Source organism: Bos grunniens, chromosome 1 (assembly GCF_055505025.1).
Source record: "Bos grunniens cultivar Pamir isolate PY7600 chromosome 1, Bosgru_T2T1.0, whole genome shotgun sequence".
Taxonomy (NCBI): Eukaryota; Metazoa; Chordata; class Mammalia; order Artiodactyla; family Bovidae; genus Bos; species Bos grunniens.
The window spans coordinates 45,713,140-45,730,434 of record NC_141165.1 but is presented as its reverse complement, the minus strand read 5'-3'; the positions used below and the strand labels follow the sequence as shown (position 1 = coordinate 45,730,434).

General features: G+C 36.7%; 1 protein-coding gene across 4 annotated transcripts in view; it reads right to left on the bottom strand.

Moving 5' to 3' along the window:
* GMPS (guanosine monophosphate synthase) overlaps positions 1–17,295 on the bottom strand; it is a 70,631-nt gene that overhangs the window by 30,972 nt on the left and 22,364 nt on the right. For all 4 annotated transcript variants that reach the window (XM_086391455.1, XM_086391447.1, XM_086391475.1 and 1 more), the window contains 4 exons: positions 12,268–12,449; positions 8,756–8,870; positions 2,925–3,022; positions 307–410 (listed from right to left, as the gene is read on the bottom strand). In XM_086391455.1, coding sequence (XP_086247581.1) covers positions 307–410; positions 2,925–3,022; positions 8,756–8,870; positions 12,268–12,449 — 499 coding nt within the window. The remainder of the gene's footprint in view (positions 1–306; positions 411–2,924; positions 3,023–8,755; positions 8,871–12,267; positions 12,450–17,295) is intronic.

The following is a 17,295-nucleotide window of genomic DNA, read 5'->3' as shown; positions in this document are numbered from 1 at the left end:
TGCTGTACATGCTAGAGAGGTAAACGGTTCTCAAAACTTTCCTGAGTTACAACAGATATATTTATGTTTGAAAATCATAGTAGAATAAACAATTTTAAAAGTATTTCAGAGCAAACTAGTAAGTGACTTCTAGATAATCCTTCTAATATTAAATATCCTTCATGAGTTAACAATTGACCTTGACATTTACAGTATCTTTAAAAAAATTAAGAAACATCAAAAACAGTATCACATATAGAAACATGTTTATAAACTTTTCAGATAAACTTTTAAAAAGAAAATCTTCAAAAGTTTTAGAAGTTTTACCTGCTACAATGTTCCCAGAACGTGCCACAACCTTGAATCCATCAGCTACTTTGTCTACACTATCTCCATGGGTAAGTAAAACAATTTCTTCCTTCTGAAGACCCCTAAGTAAATAGAAAATAAAACAATATACAAATAGCTTTATTAGACACGATTAATGGAGTCTTTTGCTTTATTTTTTTCTAGCTTTACTGAGATATAATGACTTGTAACACTGTAAGTTTAAGGTGTACAATGTGATAATTTGATACACCTATATACTGTGAAATGATTACCACTAATTTAGTTAACACATCTACCACCTCACAGAATTACCATTCTTTGTGTGTGGTAAGGACATTTAGGCTCTACTCTCTTAGCAACTTTCAAATATACAATACATTGTTGTTAACTGTAGTCATCACGCTTTACATTAGATTCCTAGAACTTAATTCATCTTATAAACTGGTAGTTTTTTGCTTTAAAAGTGACTAGCTTCTATGCATAAATCAACAAAACAGAGAAAGTAGGTAACAGCACAACACTGCTAGAATTTAAATTTACTCTATTCATTATAAAGCCAATAACAATAATAAATACCAGGAAAAGGCAATCCATAAAAACTGAAACTGAATATATAAAGCTGGTGGTATAACCACACACACAGTTTCAAGAGGCTATCATGGTTTCAAAATTATATCTCTACTGGAATTAATCTTAAGAACAGAAGTAATTAATGGCATGGTTTAAAACAGATGTAAGTAACATTTATCAAACCAACTGTGCAGACTTTGGACCTTGATGTAAACGAATGAATTTTATAAAACATATTTGTTATATTATGAAAAAATTTGAATAAGGACTTTGTATTAAATAATATTAAGAAACAAAAATTAAGAATAAAGCAAGAAGATTAAGTACATTAAAACCAAAAGGATGTTTTGGGGGGGTTGTTACTGTCATCACTGTTCATTGTTATTTAGGATTAGTGTAGGCTGTAATTGAGTACCAGGATTTTAGAACTGTCAAGACAGAAAAACTTTAAATCTTAATCAGATCTTTAAAGTCTCTTGTAGTATCACATTCCACCAGCAAGATTCCTGAAGTAGTTCTCAAGAATTTGTTAGAGATACAGATGAATGTAAGCAACACCTCTCCATTATAAAGTAGAACAAGAAATGGATTTCAAAAACGTATTTTGGCAATGAGTAGCTTCAGTTCATAAAATTATTTTGAGCAACTGTTGCTTTTTTATTAATATCACTTTGAAAATGAGAATCTCTGAATACTGATATTCTTGTTCTAATATTAAAGAAAAGCCAGCCACAGCCAGTTTTGTGTAAAAACTGGGATTTCTCCATTTTAGACAAAAGGTCTTAACTTGGATTTTAAAACTGATTTGTCCAATTTGGAGAACACTATCCATTAAGAATTAATTTAGGTACAACTCTATGGAGGATGTAAGAATATATGTTAATAAAACAAATCTATAAAGATAATTAGCACAGTTACAAGAAATGATAATAAACTACATATGCACATTAACTGACACCAGCCTACATTTCATAGATTTAATGCAGTTAGGGAGAAATGTGATTTTTAAAGAAAAATGAACTGTCCACCTAAGTGGGTTATACCCAAAACATGGGAAAACCCAAAGAAAGAAAGAAAGTGACTAAAATTTAAGTTTTCTAGTCTTTCAGGAAGCTGAATGAAAACTCACCTGGTTTTTTGTAAAGCAGAAGATTTATAAATGATTCTAGAAAGCTAATGAACAGCTCATTCACCAATCTTTAAATACATTAGAGCTAATACACCTAAACTATTATCTGTGCTATGCTATGCTAAGTCACTTCAGTCATGTCCGACTCTGTGTGACCCCACAGACAGCAGCCATCAGGCTCCCCTGTCCCTGGGATTCTCCAGGCAAGAACACTGGAGTGGGTTGCCATTTCCTTCTCCAATGCATGAAAGTGAAAAGTGAAAGCGAAGTCGCTCAGTCATGTCTGACTCTTAGCGACCCCATGGACTGCAGCCTACCAGGCTCCTCCATCCATGGGATTTTCCAGGCAAAAGTACTGGAATGGGGTGCCATTGCCTTATCAACCAGCAATAAAATCAATTAATACATTCACTATATTAAAAAGACAGTACACAAGATATACTTATGCTCAGTACAAAAAGTGCAATACATATTTAGTAATGAGGCCAGCAAATGGGTAGCTAGTTAAGCACCCAGAGAAAGAACATGGTAGAAGAAGATGTGTACAAACGCAGGCAGTTTAAAGCATTGTCTGTCACATCTGTCATACTAATATTTAGAATCATGCTCTGCTAAAAAGTGAAAAGGGAAAACTACAAATGTTGGCATCGCCATCTGCAATCCCAAATAGGGGTTTAAGACTGCACAACTGCTTTTCAATTCTGTCATTAAGTGCTTTTCTTATTCCTAATTAGCATCACCACCATCCTCTTCTGTCTTGACACTCAATTGGAAAACAAATATGACAATACCTTTGGCCAATGCCGTGGCCTTAATTTTGTCTAAGAATTACAGAATCTCCAATTTTGAAGAATAACATTCCCAGCTGTAAGTTACTCCTCTAACATTCTTACTGATATAAAAATATCTATCATACCTGAATAAGGAGCATGTGTTATCCACACTAATACTGAAGACTCCATCTTCTCTAACACTTTTTTTGTGCACAGTACCTCCAAATACCTTATTCATCATCTGTTACAGGAGAAAATAAATTGAGGTTAATATAATTCAAAAGAAAATTACCCAATTTCTTACACTAAAAATTTTTATTTCTTGTTCTTAGGATAGCTGTTATGTTTGTGCCTTCAAAATACAGGAAGTTTGCTAACTGTAAATTACTTGTTATTATTATATATAATTATCTAGTTCTTAAAAGGAACAGTTGCAAAACTAGATTAGGAATTTGATCTAATGTTAATTTTTATTAAACACTGGCAAATTTTCCATTTAACATACTTTAATTCCTCTGTTAAAAATAAAGATTTCTTTATAAAAGATAAGTATTTCTTTAATATCTGAGTTTAATTTTTAAAGCATTTTAAAACACTCTTTGAACTCAGAAAGTACCCAGTTGGTATTAAAACTAGCAGCTATAAATTCCTCCAAACTGTTTAATCTTTGGCCCCAAAGGAACAGTCAGTCTGAAAGTCTACAGAAGGCTGTGCTGTGGAGATGGGATAAGCAATATAATCTGGTCTTTAAATTAATTTGTTCAAATCCCATCCACCTATAGACTTTTGTTTTAAGTAGTCTCTCCAGTCTGACCCTTCTGTGTCAATCTTCTTCATCATTTACATATGCCTAAACTCTTCCAACACAAAACAGATATACATAGGATTTTTAGGAACATTAAATCTGCATTGATAAAATCAATACAACCTATCTTCATTATGTCTGCTCCACAACAGGTGTCGTAAGATATCTGCCACGATGATACACGATGTAGGTGTACCCAGCACCCAACAGAAAAACAGGCAGAGGGCTAAACATGTGTTCATTCTTGTAATGCACAATGGCATATTCTTCAAATATGCATCAGCAAATGCTGCCCTCTACATTCTCCTGTTAGACACTGACTATAAAACTTCCTGCAATAAAGCTCTGCATGAAGTCCAGCAATTAAATAAAAAACAAAAAAACACCTCCTAACCCGTTTAACCCAGTACTTCCCAAACTAAAGACTCATACGTCAAACACTTTCTGCAGCATCTTAACAAACACATAGTTGAAGAAACACTGCTGCAGTCTAATCAGTCCCCTTGCCTCTAATAGTGCCCATCTTCCAGAGATCGATGAATGTCAGCTACTAAAATATAAATATGACTGTGTTAGTCCATGATTAAATTCTTAATGGCTATCATCTATATTTGGGTTAGCAAATTTTTCCTGTAAAGGACCAGAGAATAAGTATTTTAGTTTTTGTAGGCCCTATTGTTTCTGAAGCAACTACTCAGTTCTTGTCGTTGAAGCACAGAAGCAACCACAGATATTTAAAGGAATGGATATGATGATGTTCCAATAAACTTTATTTATGGACACTGAAATTTGAATTTCATTTCATTTTCACATGTCATAGCATACAATTCTTTTTTAAAAATGTTTTTCAACTCCAACCATAAAAATCACTTTAAAATCATAAAAACCATTCTTAGCTTGCTGGTCATACAAAAATCAGGCAGTGGCCAGCTTTGGCAGCAGGCTGTAATTTGCTGACCTCCTGTCTACAGGATAAAGTCCAAGTCCCTTATACTCAACAAAGACTTTTCAATGCACTGCCTCCATCTAACTCCACTTTTCATATTTCCCATTATTCTCTACTCAAGCCATTCAAGCTAGTGTGATTAGCAATGTAGAATTAGCAATATTCTCTCCCCACCATGTCTTCAGGTCTGGTCACGGTACCAGTGGCCTAGCTAAGTACGTGGCCCAGAGCAGTCATTCAATTTGCTGAATGAAAAGTGAATGTTTTCCTCTATGTACCAGATGAACCTTGTGTGCCTCTGCCTCCTCTAAATTTCCAGTTCTTAATCAGAAGACAGCTGAATGGTCAAGCTGACCAAAGCTGCTGGAATACAACACAGTTTAAAACTCCACAAAGTCTAAATTAAAGGTTTTTATAAAGCCAAAGGCTTGCAGCAAAATTTAGAGCTATCTCACCTGTTCAGAAGGCTTTCATGTTTATTCTTGACTCCTAACTTATGTATGCATGTATGCTAGGTAAAAGTGAAAATACAAGGAACTGAAGGATCAGCTAAGCGTCTGTGTGTGGCAGAGGGGAGAGGGAATAACTTTATGTAAAGCAGAACACTCTACTTGGTTAAAATTTTGTTTTAATATTCTTTTTTGACTTAAGGAAATGGCTTCTGCTTTGGATTCATGCTAACCTTGAGGTCCTAAATGCCTCAAACAACAACAAAAGCCCTGTAGGTCTAGCAGGTTTACCGCTGCAATTGGGTCAGCTCCCCTTTTATCTGTCTTGTATGTCAAGATTTCAAAATAAATCTTAGATTTGGGAGGGGGAAATGAAAGGAAATTCTCCCAACAAAAATTTAACAAAATCTGTGTGACAGTATATAAAGAAACCAAATGCTTGTAATAGAGATGTTTTCTTAAAAAAATGAAACTATAGTGAAGAGAGAAGTCAGAATCTAGAAGGTATATGCAATATATATAATTGGCAAAAGTTTAGCATCTAGCATATATAAAAACAATTTTAAAATTCAACAAAAAATGTGCAAAAATCATGACTAATCTTTACAGCAAACCAGACACTAATGACTAATGGCAAATAAATCCATGAATCTTAAAATAAGGAAAATGACCATTAAGACTACAACATGTCATTTAACACCTCTTCAGCTAGGCAAATTAAAAAAAAAAAATCTAACCTTGTCAAAGCCTGCAGGGATATAGAGCAAAAGGAATTTTTACATACTGCTGTGGGAAGGTATATTGGGGAAAAATAGTTCTTAGTGAAGTTGAGACTCAGCATTTCAATTAATGGTTAGCTTAGAGAAAATTTTGTGTATGTACAATACCAAAGTCCAAAAATATTCATGGCAGCATCTGTAACTGCAAAAACTTGGAAAAAGACCAGCAACGCTAACAGTCGAATATATCACTATTTGCGATACACTTGAATGTATCACTACATTCAAACAATAATTTCAGTAGTGAAAATAACTTAAAATTAGTGACTTTCAAAACCAAAACTGGAACTACACAAAGCATTAATTCACTTACATGAAGATCAACAGACAAAACTAGATAATATATTATCTAGAAATACAATGTGTATATATCTATAAAGAAAAGAAAGGGAATGAATAACAATTCAATAAAAGTGTTACTTACCTCTTGCTGGAAGATAGAACAATTTGGATTGGAAAAAAGTACAAAGAGAGTTTCAAAAGTTCTACTAATATTCTATTTCTTATGCTGAGTGACGGATAAACCATAATAGAAATAAACAGTTCAAGGAGCAGGACAGACTTTTTTCTTCCAAAGCAAAGAATTACCAGGAAGCAATCAGTAAGACTCAAGAGTTAATGGGAAAAGACAGTACATAAGATTTCAGGCTGCCATGGAGGGGGCAAACGTATACACTAGAGGGAGGCCTTTGGTGCTAACATTACCCAATCAAGAGTCTCTAGGAAGTGTTAGTCCTTAACAAACTGCACGTTAGCTACGAGGCATTATTTATATCAGCATTTTATAGAAAGATAATTTCTGCCCAAAGGAACAAGATCATTCTATTCCATTATCCTCCTATGAAAGCAGTAGGCAATTTTTTTATGCATTTAACATAAACAGACCTGGCTCTGGCTACCAAAAGATCCATCCTGAATGACAGAAAATGTGGCCTCACAATTACAAGGGGGTACTGGCAAAATGGACAAGTAGCCACTATCATTTTATATTAAAGGAGCATATTTCACACCTATTTCACTCTAAGTGGGTCCTAAAAAAATATCCTGCAAGACTCTTCTTTATGTTATAATGGAAAATCGTAACAATTAGAAAGAAACAAAATCAACTAAAGCTGTTTTGCAGACCAGCAACTTCTAATATTCTGCCCTGTATTAAGAATAGAAATAAAAATATTCACATTCTTACATGAACACTGATTTATATTTCCTTCCTTTACTGAAAGCTCCAGAGATAGCCAGAAGAAAATATATTGGTCTGTTCACTTTCTAACTTTTGAACAGATTCCCTTTGAGCATTATTCATATCAGTACACAGGTTTCAACCAGACTGTTTAAAAAAAGAGAATGCACTGTTTTGCTCACTTACTAAAATGAGGAGGACACAAAAATGGCACCAGCAGCAGCTCCTCACGGCAGCACGAGCTTCACAAAATGGCTGCCACAAGCGCCCATGTCCCTAGGGTGAGCTCCAGTCGCTCCTGCCTCTGCAGCAGACTCTAAGATCAGCCGGTGAGTCTGACCCAGTCTCCTTCCAAATTACTGCATCTGCCCTGGGTCTTGGAGCATGTAAGTTTTTGTGGGTGCCCTTTAAGAAAGGAATCACTATTTCCCATGACCCTTTGTCTCTCCCAAAAGTAAGTCTCACTGGCCTTCAAAGCCAAATGTTCTGGGGGCTCATTTTCCTGGCATAGGATCCCTGTGCCCAAGAGAGAAGGTGAGCTCAGGGTTTTCCTATTCCACTATCTTGGCCACTACCCTACATATACCTAATTTACATTACAGTGAAGACACTTGGCAGACACCACCTTAACCAAATAATCTAAAGGAAAACCACCTATCACAGATTAATTGACATATGGCAACCCACTCCAGTGTTCTTGCCTGGAGAATCCCAGGGACAGGGGAGCCTGGTGGCCTGCCGTCTATGGGGTCGCACAGAGTCAGACATGACTGAAGCAACTTAGCAGCAGCAACAGCCTTCTAATGAGATGCTGAGAAGAGCACAGCATTTGCTGTTTAGTTTTGCAAAGTCATATATGACTCTTTTGCAACCCCAGGGACTGCAGCATGCCAGGCTCCTCTGTCCATGGAATTTCCCAGGCAGAATACTGGAGTGGGTTGCCACTTCCTTCTCCAGGGGATCTTCCCAACCCAGGGATCGAACCCATGTTTCCTGCATTGCAGGGGATTCTTTCCCACTGAGCCACCAGAAACACGAGCACATTACTCCTGTGCTATTCCTGCCGAAAACATATAACCTGAATCTAACAAAGAGGAAACATCAAACAAACCAAAACTGAAGACTATTCTACAAGGTAACGGGAATGCACTTTTTTTTTTTAATTGGCAAGGTCATGAAAGAGAAGGAAAGATTGAGAAATGATTCCAAACTAAAGGAATGTAAAGAGACATGACAACTAAATACAACACGTGGTCTAGATTGAATTCATGACTTTTAAGAGACATTAATGAGCCTGTGAAATGTTAATGCAGTCTGTGGATCAGATGTGAACACCAAGTCAATGTTAACTTGCTGATTTTGATAACCATACTGTGGTTATGTAAGACAGAATTCTAGTACTTAGGATACAACAAGTAACAGAACACCATGTTTGCAAATTACTCTCAAAATGGTTAAAAATGTTATAATTAGGGAATTGAGTAAATGTAAAAGGAGCTCTTTGTGAACTACTATTTCAACTTTCATGTATATTTAAATTTCATGTATATATTAAATATTTCATGTATATTTAAATTTTTTAAATAATGGACAGGGTTTTGTTGTAAGCAGTAATACATATAGTTTCTCCTTTGAAAATCCCCACTCAAATCAGTTTTGCCATACTAGTGTGGCAATTCATAAACAGTTTTAATATGAACAAATTCTCTCATACAACTAAATATCCTAAATGCTCTAAAGACAGAAAACACTAAAACAGTAGGAGTCACAAGCAGAACAAATTAACTTTTAAGGCAAATTCACAGATGTATGTACCTGCATGCCATAGCAAATTCCAAGAACAGGCTTGCCAATAGTGAATATTGCTGGATCAAACCAGGGAGCATCCTCTGCATACACAGAATTAGGCCCTCCAGAGATGATAATAGCACTGTGGATTTAAAGAAGACAGTAACGAAGAATCTTTGTTAATTTTTATACAAGGTCTATGCCCTCTCTTGCTTGTACCACTGAGGGAAACTCAATACAGACTCAGATTTTGTTATGTTTTTAGGATGCCACAGCAGATCCAGATTTTATCACAGCTAATTAATAGTCTCCTACACAGCTTATTTTTTTTTTTCTTTTGGACTGTGTGACATGTGGGATCTTAGTTCCCCAATCAGAGATCAAATCCATGCTCCATACCACCTGTAGTGGAAGTCTCAAGCACTGGACTGACACGGAATCCCCTACACAGCTATTTTTACTCTGTTTTATTGCAATATGGGAAAGCTGACCAATTCAACAGTCACTTGTTTATAAGCACAAACTTCCAAACATATAAAACCAATGTCTCAATCTATGAAGGTAAGCCTGAATTTGTTTTGTTTTCCTCATCAGTGGAGGAAGTAAATGAGAATTCTCGAGGCAGAAGGTGAAAATACATGTCTTCTGAGAGGTTAAGGAGTAAAGCAGTTACACAGCGGGACAAGTGAAAGTATTATGAAGGCCCTGGATTATGCAGAGCAAAATACAATAAAGAATATCAGACAATGTGAAGAATTACCTAATTTTGCCTGTTTACAACCTGTCCAGTATTCCCAACAATTCTACCTGAGACCCAGAAGTAGGAGCCAACATGACCTGCCTCATATGCCCTGCTCTCAGAACCCAAGTCAGTAGTCTATAAATTAGAATTTATAGAGCATTCTATGGGTTAACTTGGGAACAGACTATTTGTATAAAGAAAGCTGAAAAATGAGGCTGGCTTCTGACACAGGTAACCTTGGTCCTCCCCATTCAATCAAAAAATTTTGGAACACTTTAATATCATGATTTTTACATAAAAATACAGATTTCTATATTTTCTTTAGGAAAAAAATCTGCTAACATTGGACTCATTCTCATGGCTACAAATAACTGGAATCACAGAAAGATTTGCACCTTCCGATTACTTAGGCTCCCCAGTTTGTCACACACACCCACTTATACAATACAGGCATGTTGTTGCTTAGTCACTAAGTCATGTCGGACTCTTTTGGGGCCTGGCCCATGGACTGTAGCCAGCCAGGTTCCTCTGTCCACGGGATTTCCCAGCCAAGAATACTGGAATGGGTTGCCATTTCCTTCTCCAGAGGATCTTCCCAACCCAGGGATCAAATCCAAGTATCCTGCATTGGCAGGTGGATTCTTTACCACTCAGTCACTTGGGAAGTCCATATTTCTAAAGAAAAACACATTCCAAGATGTAACCAAAATCTACTTACAAACAAATCTGGATTACAATCCACTGTATAATCAGTGGCTGCCTGCCATGTAAAAACATAAACTAAAATGACAGACTTGTAATACATCCAATAAAATAATATAAATCATGAAAATTACTCAATTTTAAAAAAAATATATAATAATCTGAGTGAGGACAAAAGCCCTACTCTCTGAACTTTATATTGGTAACATGAATCTTGGTATACATTATGTTCGTTAGCTTATCTCTTGCAAACAGACTGAAGACAATCTCCTTACTCAAGATGATAAATGGGACATCCCTTTAAGATAACAATTTTAAAGGGGAATGGGGCTAGCCCTAAGGGTAGATATGTAACCTAGCTCCTTAAAAATGCAGAAGCTAAAACTCTGTAAAATATATTCAATAACCAAGATCTCTAGAATTTCAGTATGTTACATTTAGTTTTATAAATGATAACCACCATGGGACTGCCCAGCATCCCTCATTAATCTGCTATAAGATTCTTAATACTATTAAAAAGAAAAAGCAATGGACTTAGTCAAGGATAAAACTCAAGCAGCATTTAAGCCAATTATGAAAATTCTTATCTCAATAAGCTTGAGAAAAGCTAATCACTCTTTCTGAGTTTTCTACTTCTACCCTGCTATTATTTTGAAATAACTTGCAATTACAAGGCCCAGTAAGTCTCAAGGCATTCCAGATACCAGCTTATGTATCAAGCAGATCAAGCTCTAAAAACAGGTAGGTTAAGATGTCTTTCAAGTCATAAATCTAAAATTTATTCTAGAAAAAGGGTGATCAAATGGCTATCTCAGCAGAAAGGATCATGGTAAGGAAAGCAACAGTGCTATAGTTCCCGTTCTCCTACAGAGAGAAGCAGCTATTGGTGAAGCAGGACCTAGAAACTGTTTACGATCAGGTAATCCGATGACAAGAAAGTCAGACTTCTATTGTCAATATTGGTTAACCTATTCTACAACATTTGGTTTCAATTAGTTTGCTGGGAATTTTTGTCTGTTTGCTTTGGATTTGGGGAATGATGGAGCTTGGATTTGACAGAGAGCCATTCAGATTCCTTACAGTTTTAATTCCCTTAAAATTGGTTCTCACTGGCAAATCAAGACAGTTGAATAAGATAAACTCAAAGCGTTCCTTCTTACTATAAAATTATCTGCATCCTACAACTAAAACAGAGTTAAATGTTTTCTGATTCACAATTCACTCCATTTCAAAAATAAGAAACAAAGGATAATGTATACACATTTATAAAGTTTCTGAAAGGTAACCATTTGTCTGAAGAAAAACATTATATGCTTTTAAGAAAAATTAAACATACTGAATTTTGGAAGAAATACAACACCAAATCTTGAGAGCTAATTAAGGTGCTTGCTTCTGAATAACAATCAATAAAAAACAAACATTAATTCCAAGAGAAAAGATACAGCATTAACCAAAAATAGCTGTAGGACAAAGTTACATATAAATTGAATGTCATTTTGACTAGTTTTAATAGTACAAGTTATAGAATTAGCCCTTAAATTAGAAGTCTTCATAATTTAGAAACTAGTCTCCTGGGATAGGAAGCAAAAGGGACGCACTGTACACAGCATTCTCTAATTTAGGTACTCTAACCATTATATATATCCCTTTGATCAAGTAATCTGGGATGAATGAATGACCGTAACAGCCAAATCTAAGTCTGATGCAGAAATCCTATACAACAGCAGTCCCCAACCTTTCTGGCACCAGGGAGTGGTTTCATGGAAAGACAAGTTTTCCATGGGTGGGGGTAGTGTCAGGATGATTCTCATACATTACATTTGGTGCAGACTTTATTCTAATCTAATGCCACCACTGATTTGACAGGTGCCGGACCTTGGCCCAGAGGACCCCTGAATAAAACATAAAATATTCAAATGATAAATTCTTAAACTGTGCAAATAAAATTAACATAATCTTCTCCTTTAATTTTAATTTCTTTTAATGTCAAGAGCTATGGAAAATGTCTTGTATTAAAACCAATCCATTTTATTTTCATTAAAAAATTCAGTGTCCAAGCAAATTAATAATAAAATATCCTGCAATCTAATCTCACCGGAATCCTTGCTCTTTTATGGCAAATGCTGGTGTTTCCAAAGGGAAGATTTCAGACTGCACGAACAGTTCCCTCACTCTTCGGTCTATGACTTTTCCGTACTGAGCACCCGCATCCAGAATGACAACAGCTCCTTCATTGTGGTGGTGGCCATCCTTGAGGTCCCCTCCGGCATTTTCCAGCTGCAAATATGAACACAGAATCTTCCTAATTATGAAAATCAGATGTACTTTTAATAACTATGGTCACTGTCAGCTCCAAAAACACGTAGAAACACAAACTGTTAACTTAGGATTTTGGATTGCTAATTCAAAAACACTTCTTTAAAGGAAAGACTTTTATACATATTCACACACAGGTATAAACAAAAGCTACCATCTACTGACTACATGGAAATAGAGGAAAACAACAGAATGGGAAAGACTAGAGATCTCTTCAAGAAAATGAGAGATACCAAGGGAACATTTCATGCAAAGATGGGCTCGATAAAGGACAGAAATGGTAGGGACCTAATAGAAGAAGAGGTGGCAAGAATACACAGAAGAACTGTACAAAAAAGAGCTTCACAACCCAGATAATCACGATGGTGTGATCACTCACCTAGAGCCAGACATCCTGGAATGTGAAGTCAAGTGGGCCTTAGAAAGCATCACTACGCACAAAGCTACTGGAGGTGATGGAATTCCAGGGGAGCTATTTCAAACCCTGAAAGATGATGCGGTGAAAGTGCTACACTGAATATGCCAGCAAATTTGGAAAACTCAGCAGTGGCCACAGGACTGGAAAAGGTCAGTTTTCATTCCAATCCCAAAGAAAGGCAAAGCCAAAGAATGCTCAAACTACTGCACAATTGCACTCATCTCACACGCTAGTAAAGTAATGCTCAAAATTCTCCAAGCCAGGATTCAGCAATACGTGAACCGTGAACTTCCAGATGTTCAAGCTGGTTTTAGAAAAGGCAGAGGAACCAGAGATCAAATTGCCAACATCCGCTGGATTATCGAAAAAGCAACAGAGTTCCAGAAAAACATCTATTTCTGCTTTATTGACTATGCCAAAGCCTTTGACTGTGTGGATCACAATAAACTGTGGAAAATTCTAAAAGAGATGGGAATACCAGACCACCTGACCTGCCTCTTGAGAAACCTATATGCAGGTCAGGAAGCAACAGTTAGAACTGGACCTGGAACAACAGACTGGTTCCAAATAGGAAAAGGAGTACGTCAAGGCTGTATATTGTCACCCTGCTTATTTAACTTATATGCAGAGTACATCATGACAAACGCTGGACTGGAAAAAGCACAAGCTGGAATCAAGATTGCTGGCAGAAACATCAATAACCTCAGATATGCAGATGACACCACCCTTATGGCAGAAAGTGAAGAGGAACTAAAAAACCTCTTGATGAAAGTGAAAGAGGAGAGTGAAAAAGTTGGCTTAAAGCTCAACATTCAGAAAACGAAGATCTGGTTCTTCGTTTGATCCCAAAATGGCATCTGGTCCCATCACTTCATGGGAAATAGATGGGGAAACAGTGGAAACAGTGTCAGACTTTATTTTTTTGGGCTCCGAAATCACTGCAGATGCGACTGCAGCCATGAAATTAACAGACACTTACTCCTTGGAAGGAAAGTTATGACCAACCTAGACAGCATATTAAAAAGCAAAGACATTACTTTGCCAACAAAGGTCTGTCTAGTCAAGGCTATGGTTTTTCCAGTGATCATGTATGGATGTGACAGTTGGACTGTGAAGAAAGCTGAGCACCAAAGAATTGATGCTTTTGAAGTGTGGTGTTGGAGAAGACTCTTGAGAGTTCCTTGGACTGCAAGGAGATCCACCCAGTCCATCCTAAAGGAGACCAGTCCTGGGTGTTCACTGGAAGGACTGATGCTAAAGTTCAAACTCCAGTACTTTGGCCACCTCGTGAGAAGAGTTGACTCACTGGAAAAGACTCTGATGCTGAGAGGGATTGGGGGCAGGAGGAAAAGGGGACGACAGAGGATGACATGGCTGGATGGCATCACCTACTCGATGGACGTGAGTTTGAGTGAACTCTGGGAGTTGGCGATGGACAGGGAGGTCTGGCGTGTTGCAATTCATAGGGTTGCAAGAGTTGGACACGACTGAGCGACTGAACTGACTGACTACATGATACAGTCACTTCATGTTTATTGCATCTTACACACATTATGTAGAACTAAGGTAAGCATACGGTCCAGCTGTGCCAAAACACTGCACAGGTCTATGCTAGTCTGTTACACTGGCATTATTACTAACAGTGCCTCTGTCAAGTCTCAAACGTGTCCCAGTCTGGGTGGTGAACTATACAATCACCCTAATTGTCACAGCATTCCTATGAGGGACATACTGATGAGAACCGAAAGTTTCCTGCCAGAGTATATAAGCATACCCAAACTCACTTTATTAGGTTTTTTTATATTATCTGAGGAAAATTACACATATACATGTGTCTGACCAACAATACTACATTTTTTAATGTGTTTTAATATTATCTCAGACTCCCCTGTAGCTCAAACGGTAAAGATCTGCCTGCAGTACAGGAGACCCAGGTTCGATCCCTGAGTTGGGAAGATCCTCTGGTGAAGGAAATGGCAATCCACTCCAGCATTCTTGCCTGGACAATCCCATGGACAGAGAAGCCTAGCAGGCTACCATCCGTGGGGTTGCAAAGAGTCGGACACAACTGAGTGACTAACACACACAATCCCATCTCTGACAAGTATACACAGAGAACACTTTTCTGGAGAACAATTTGGCAAAAAAAAATTTAACTCTATGTGCTGAAATAGTTATCTGGAGTGTACTAAAATATTCGCCTGGAACTGACTTCAAAATAATAGAGTAGGTGGGTATGGACGAAATAAGACTGCCTGGGAACGAAATCACTAAAGTTGGGTGATACATGTACTGTCCTCACTTTAGTCTCTGTTCTGTTTTCACACATTTTTACATAAGAAAAAGCTTTAAAATGTGTATGTATCTTGAAAATCCACTTGGAAGCATAAAGAATATGAAAAACATTTATAACATTTTGGGTAAAAATACAAGAGTATATGAATATATATGAAGAAGAAATGTATAAACAGATATACACCTATATACTAATAGAGGCAATAGAGAAATGGAGCTACAGTAGGTGATTTAAAATTTTTCTTCATGCTCTTCAGTATGTTCATATACATGTCATAGTTTTTCCCCCTCCAGTTGTAAAATCTGCACAGTAAAAAATACTTAAGCCCAGCCCTGGAGGCATGTTTTTTAATCCTTTCATCCCTTATCCCTCTCCATTTATGTGAACAAATAAATGGAGGCCTCACAACACCACTAACTCTTTACAGCAGTAATGAAAAAAAAGCAACAATCACAGCCATCTACAGAGGAGGATCTATGAGAGGGACCCAACCACAGGCCAGAAGGAATTCCTCAGATCGCGAAATGAAGGTTGTAATTGTAATACTGAGCAGTGTAGAATAATCAGATCACAGAAAACAGATGTTTATAGAATATATTAATGCAACAAATGCTAAAACTTTCTCCTTTCAAATCTTTACCCTTAGTATACATACAGAAACACACACACACATTCCCCTGTTAAGGAATTTATTGAAAAAAATATTTTTAATCTTTTTTTTTAATAAAGAATTTTTGAAAGACTATCATGTTACTGTATAAGTGTCTTGGATTAGTTCCATTATCATCTTCACAATTGTCACCAAATCCAAGTACAACCTGATATTTCGTATTAAGGACAGAGTTCTCACTTTGCATGATTCTGTTGTGTAAGAATTTCATTCCATGTTTTACACCAGGGTTTAGTTAACTAAAGGCTTCCCTGGTGGCTCAGATAGTAAAGAATCTGCCTGCAATGTGGCAGACCTGGGTTTGATCTCTGGGTTGGGAAGATCCCCTGCAGGAAGGCATTGCAAGCCACTCCAGTATTCTTCCCTTAAGAATTCCATGGACAGAGAACCCTGGCGGGCTACACACAGTCCATGGGTTGCAAAGAGTCAGATACGACTAAACAACTAACATTTACACTTTTTCACACTTTTAGTTAACTAAGAACAGTCCCCAACACCATGGCTCCAATTTCTGCTAACATATTAACTATCACATAAGTACAAAACTTTGCTCCTCAGTCCACAAATCGTCACATAAATAGCAGATGAACATCATAATCAGTGGCCAATCATGTCCCTCTTTCAAAGTGTATTGGTAACTAGTCACTGCACAACACATAGCTGAGGGTACAACTGTGTCGTCTCCTTGTTGCCCAGTGACAAATCTACATGCCATTTTACACATATTCAAAAGGCAGTCTAACCAATAAAGGATCAAAGTACAGCAAAGAAATGAAAAGTGATATGCTGGAAGTGAATTGCAAGTCCAAAGTAAATGGAGTTATAGAAGAAGGAGCTGGTGGTGGCAAGGATGACACCGCTGCAGAGGACTTTAGTGAAGGCGAAATGATCAACGAGGAAAGTGGTTGTAATAAAAAGAATGACAATGTCCCAGAGGAAGGGACTCCAAGAAAATACTTCAAATATTTGAAAATACAACAAACTCTTGGAGATATTTCATAACATTCAAGTGCAAAGGATAAAATGTTAAAAGTCATCAAAGCATACAAAAACTGTGAAGAGAAGCACTGTGTACAAACTTATCAAGACTAGTTTAAAAATAAAACACAATTCTCAATGTTTCCAATGTTTTAAGTTACACTAAATGTTAGTTTCACTACTTCTTTATATTATACATCTCTATTCTTTATAGTAATAACAGGAAGTTTATATTCCAACAAAACTTTTTAAAACATAAGGAAACCATCACAATTTTCCCATTGATTACAAGATTGCTTTGCATGGTTTCACCTGGTAAGTTCATTTTTATAATCATTTTACTACCACATAGTAAGGACTCCTATTTATTTAAATCAAAAAGTTTTTCTTAAATAAATGGGTTTTTAATAAAAATGTATAGTGCTTACTTAGCACATTTTAAAAC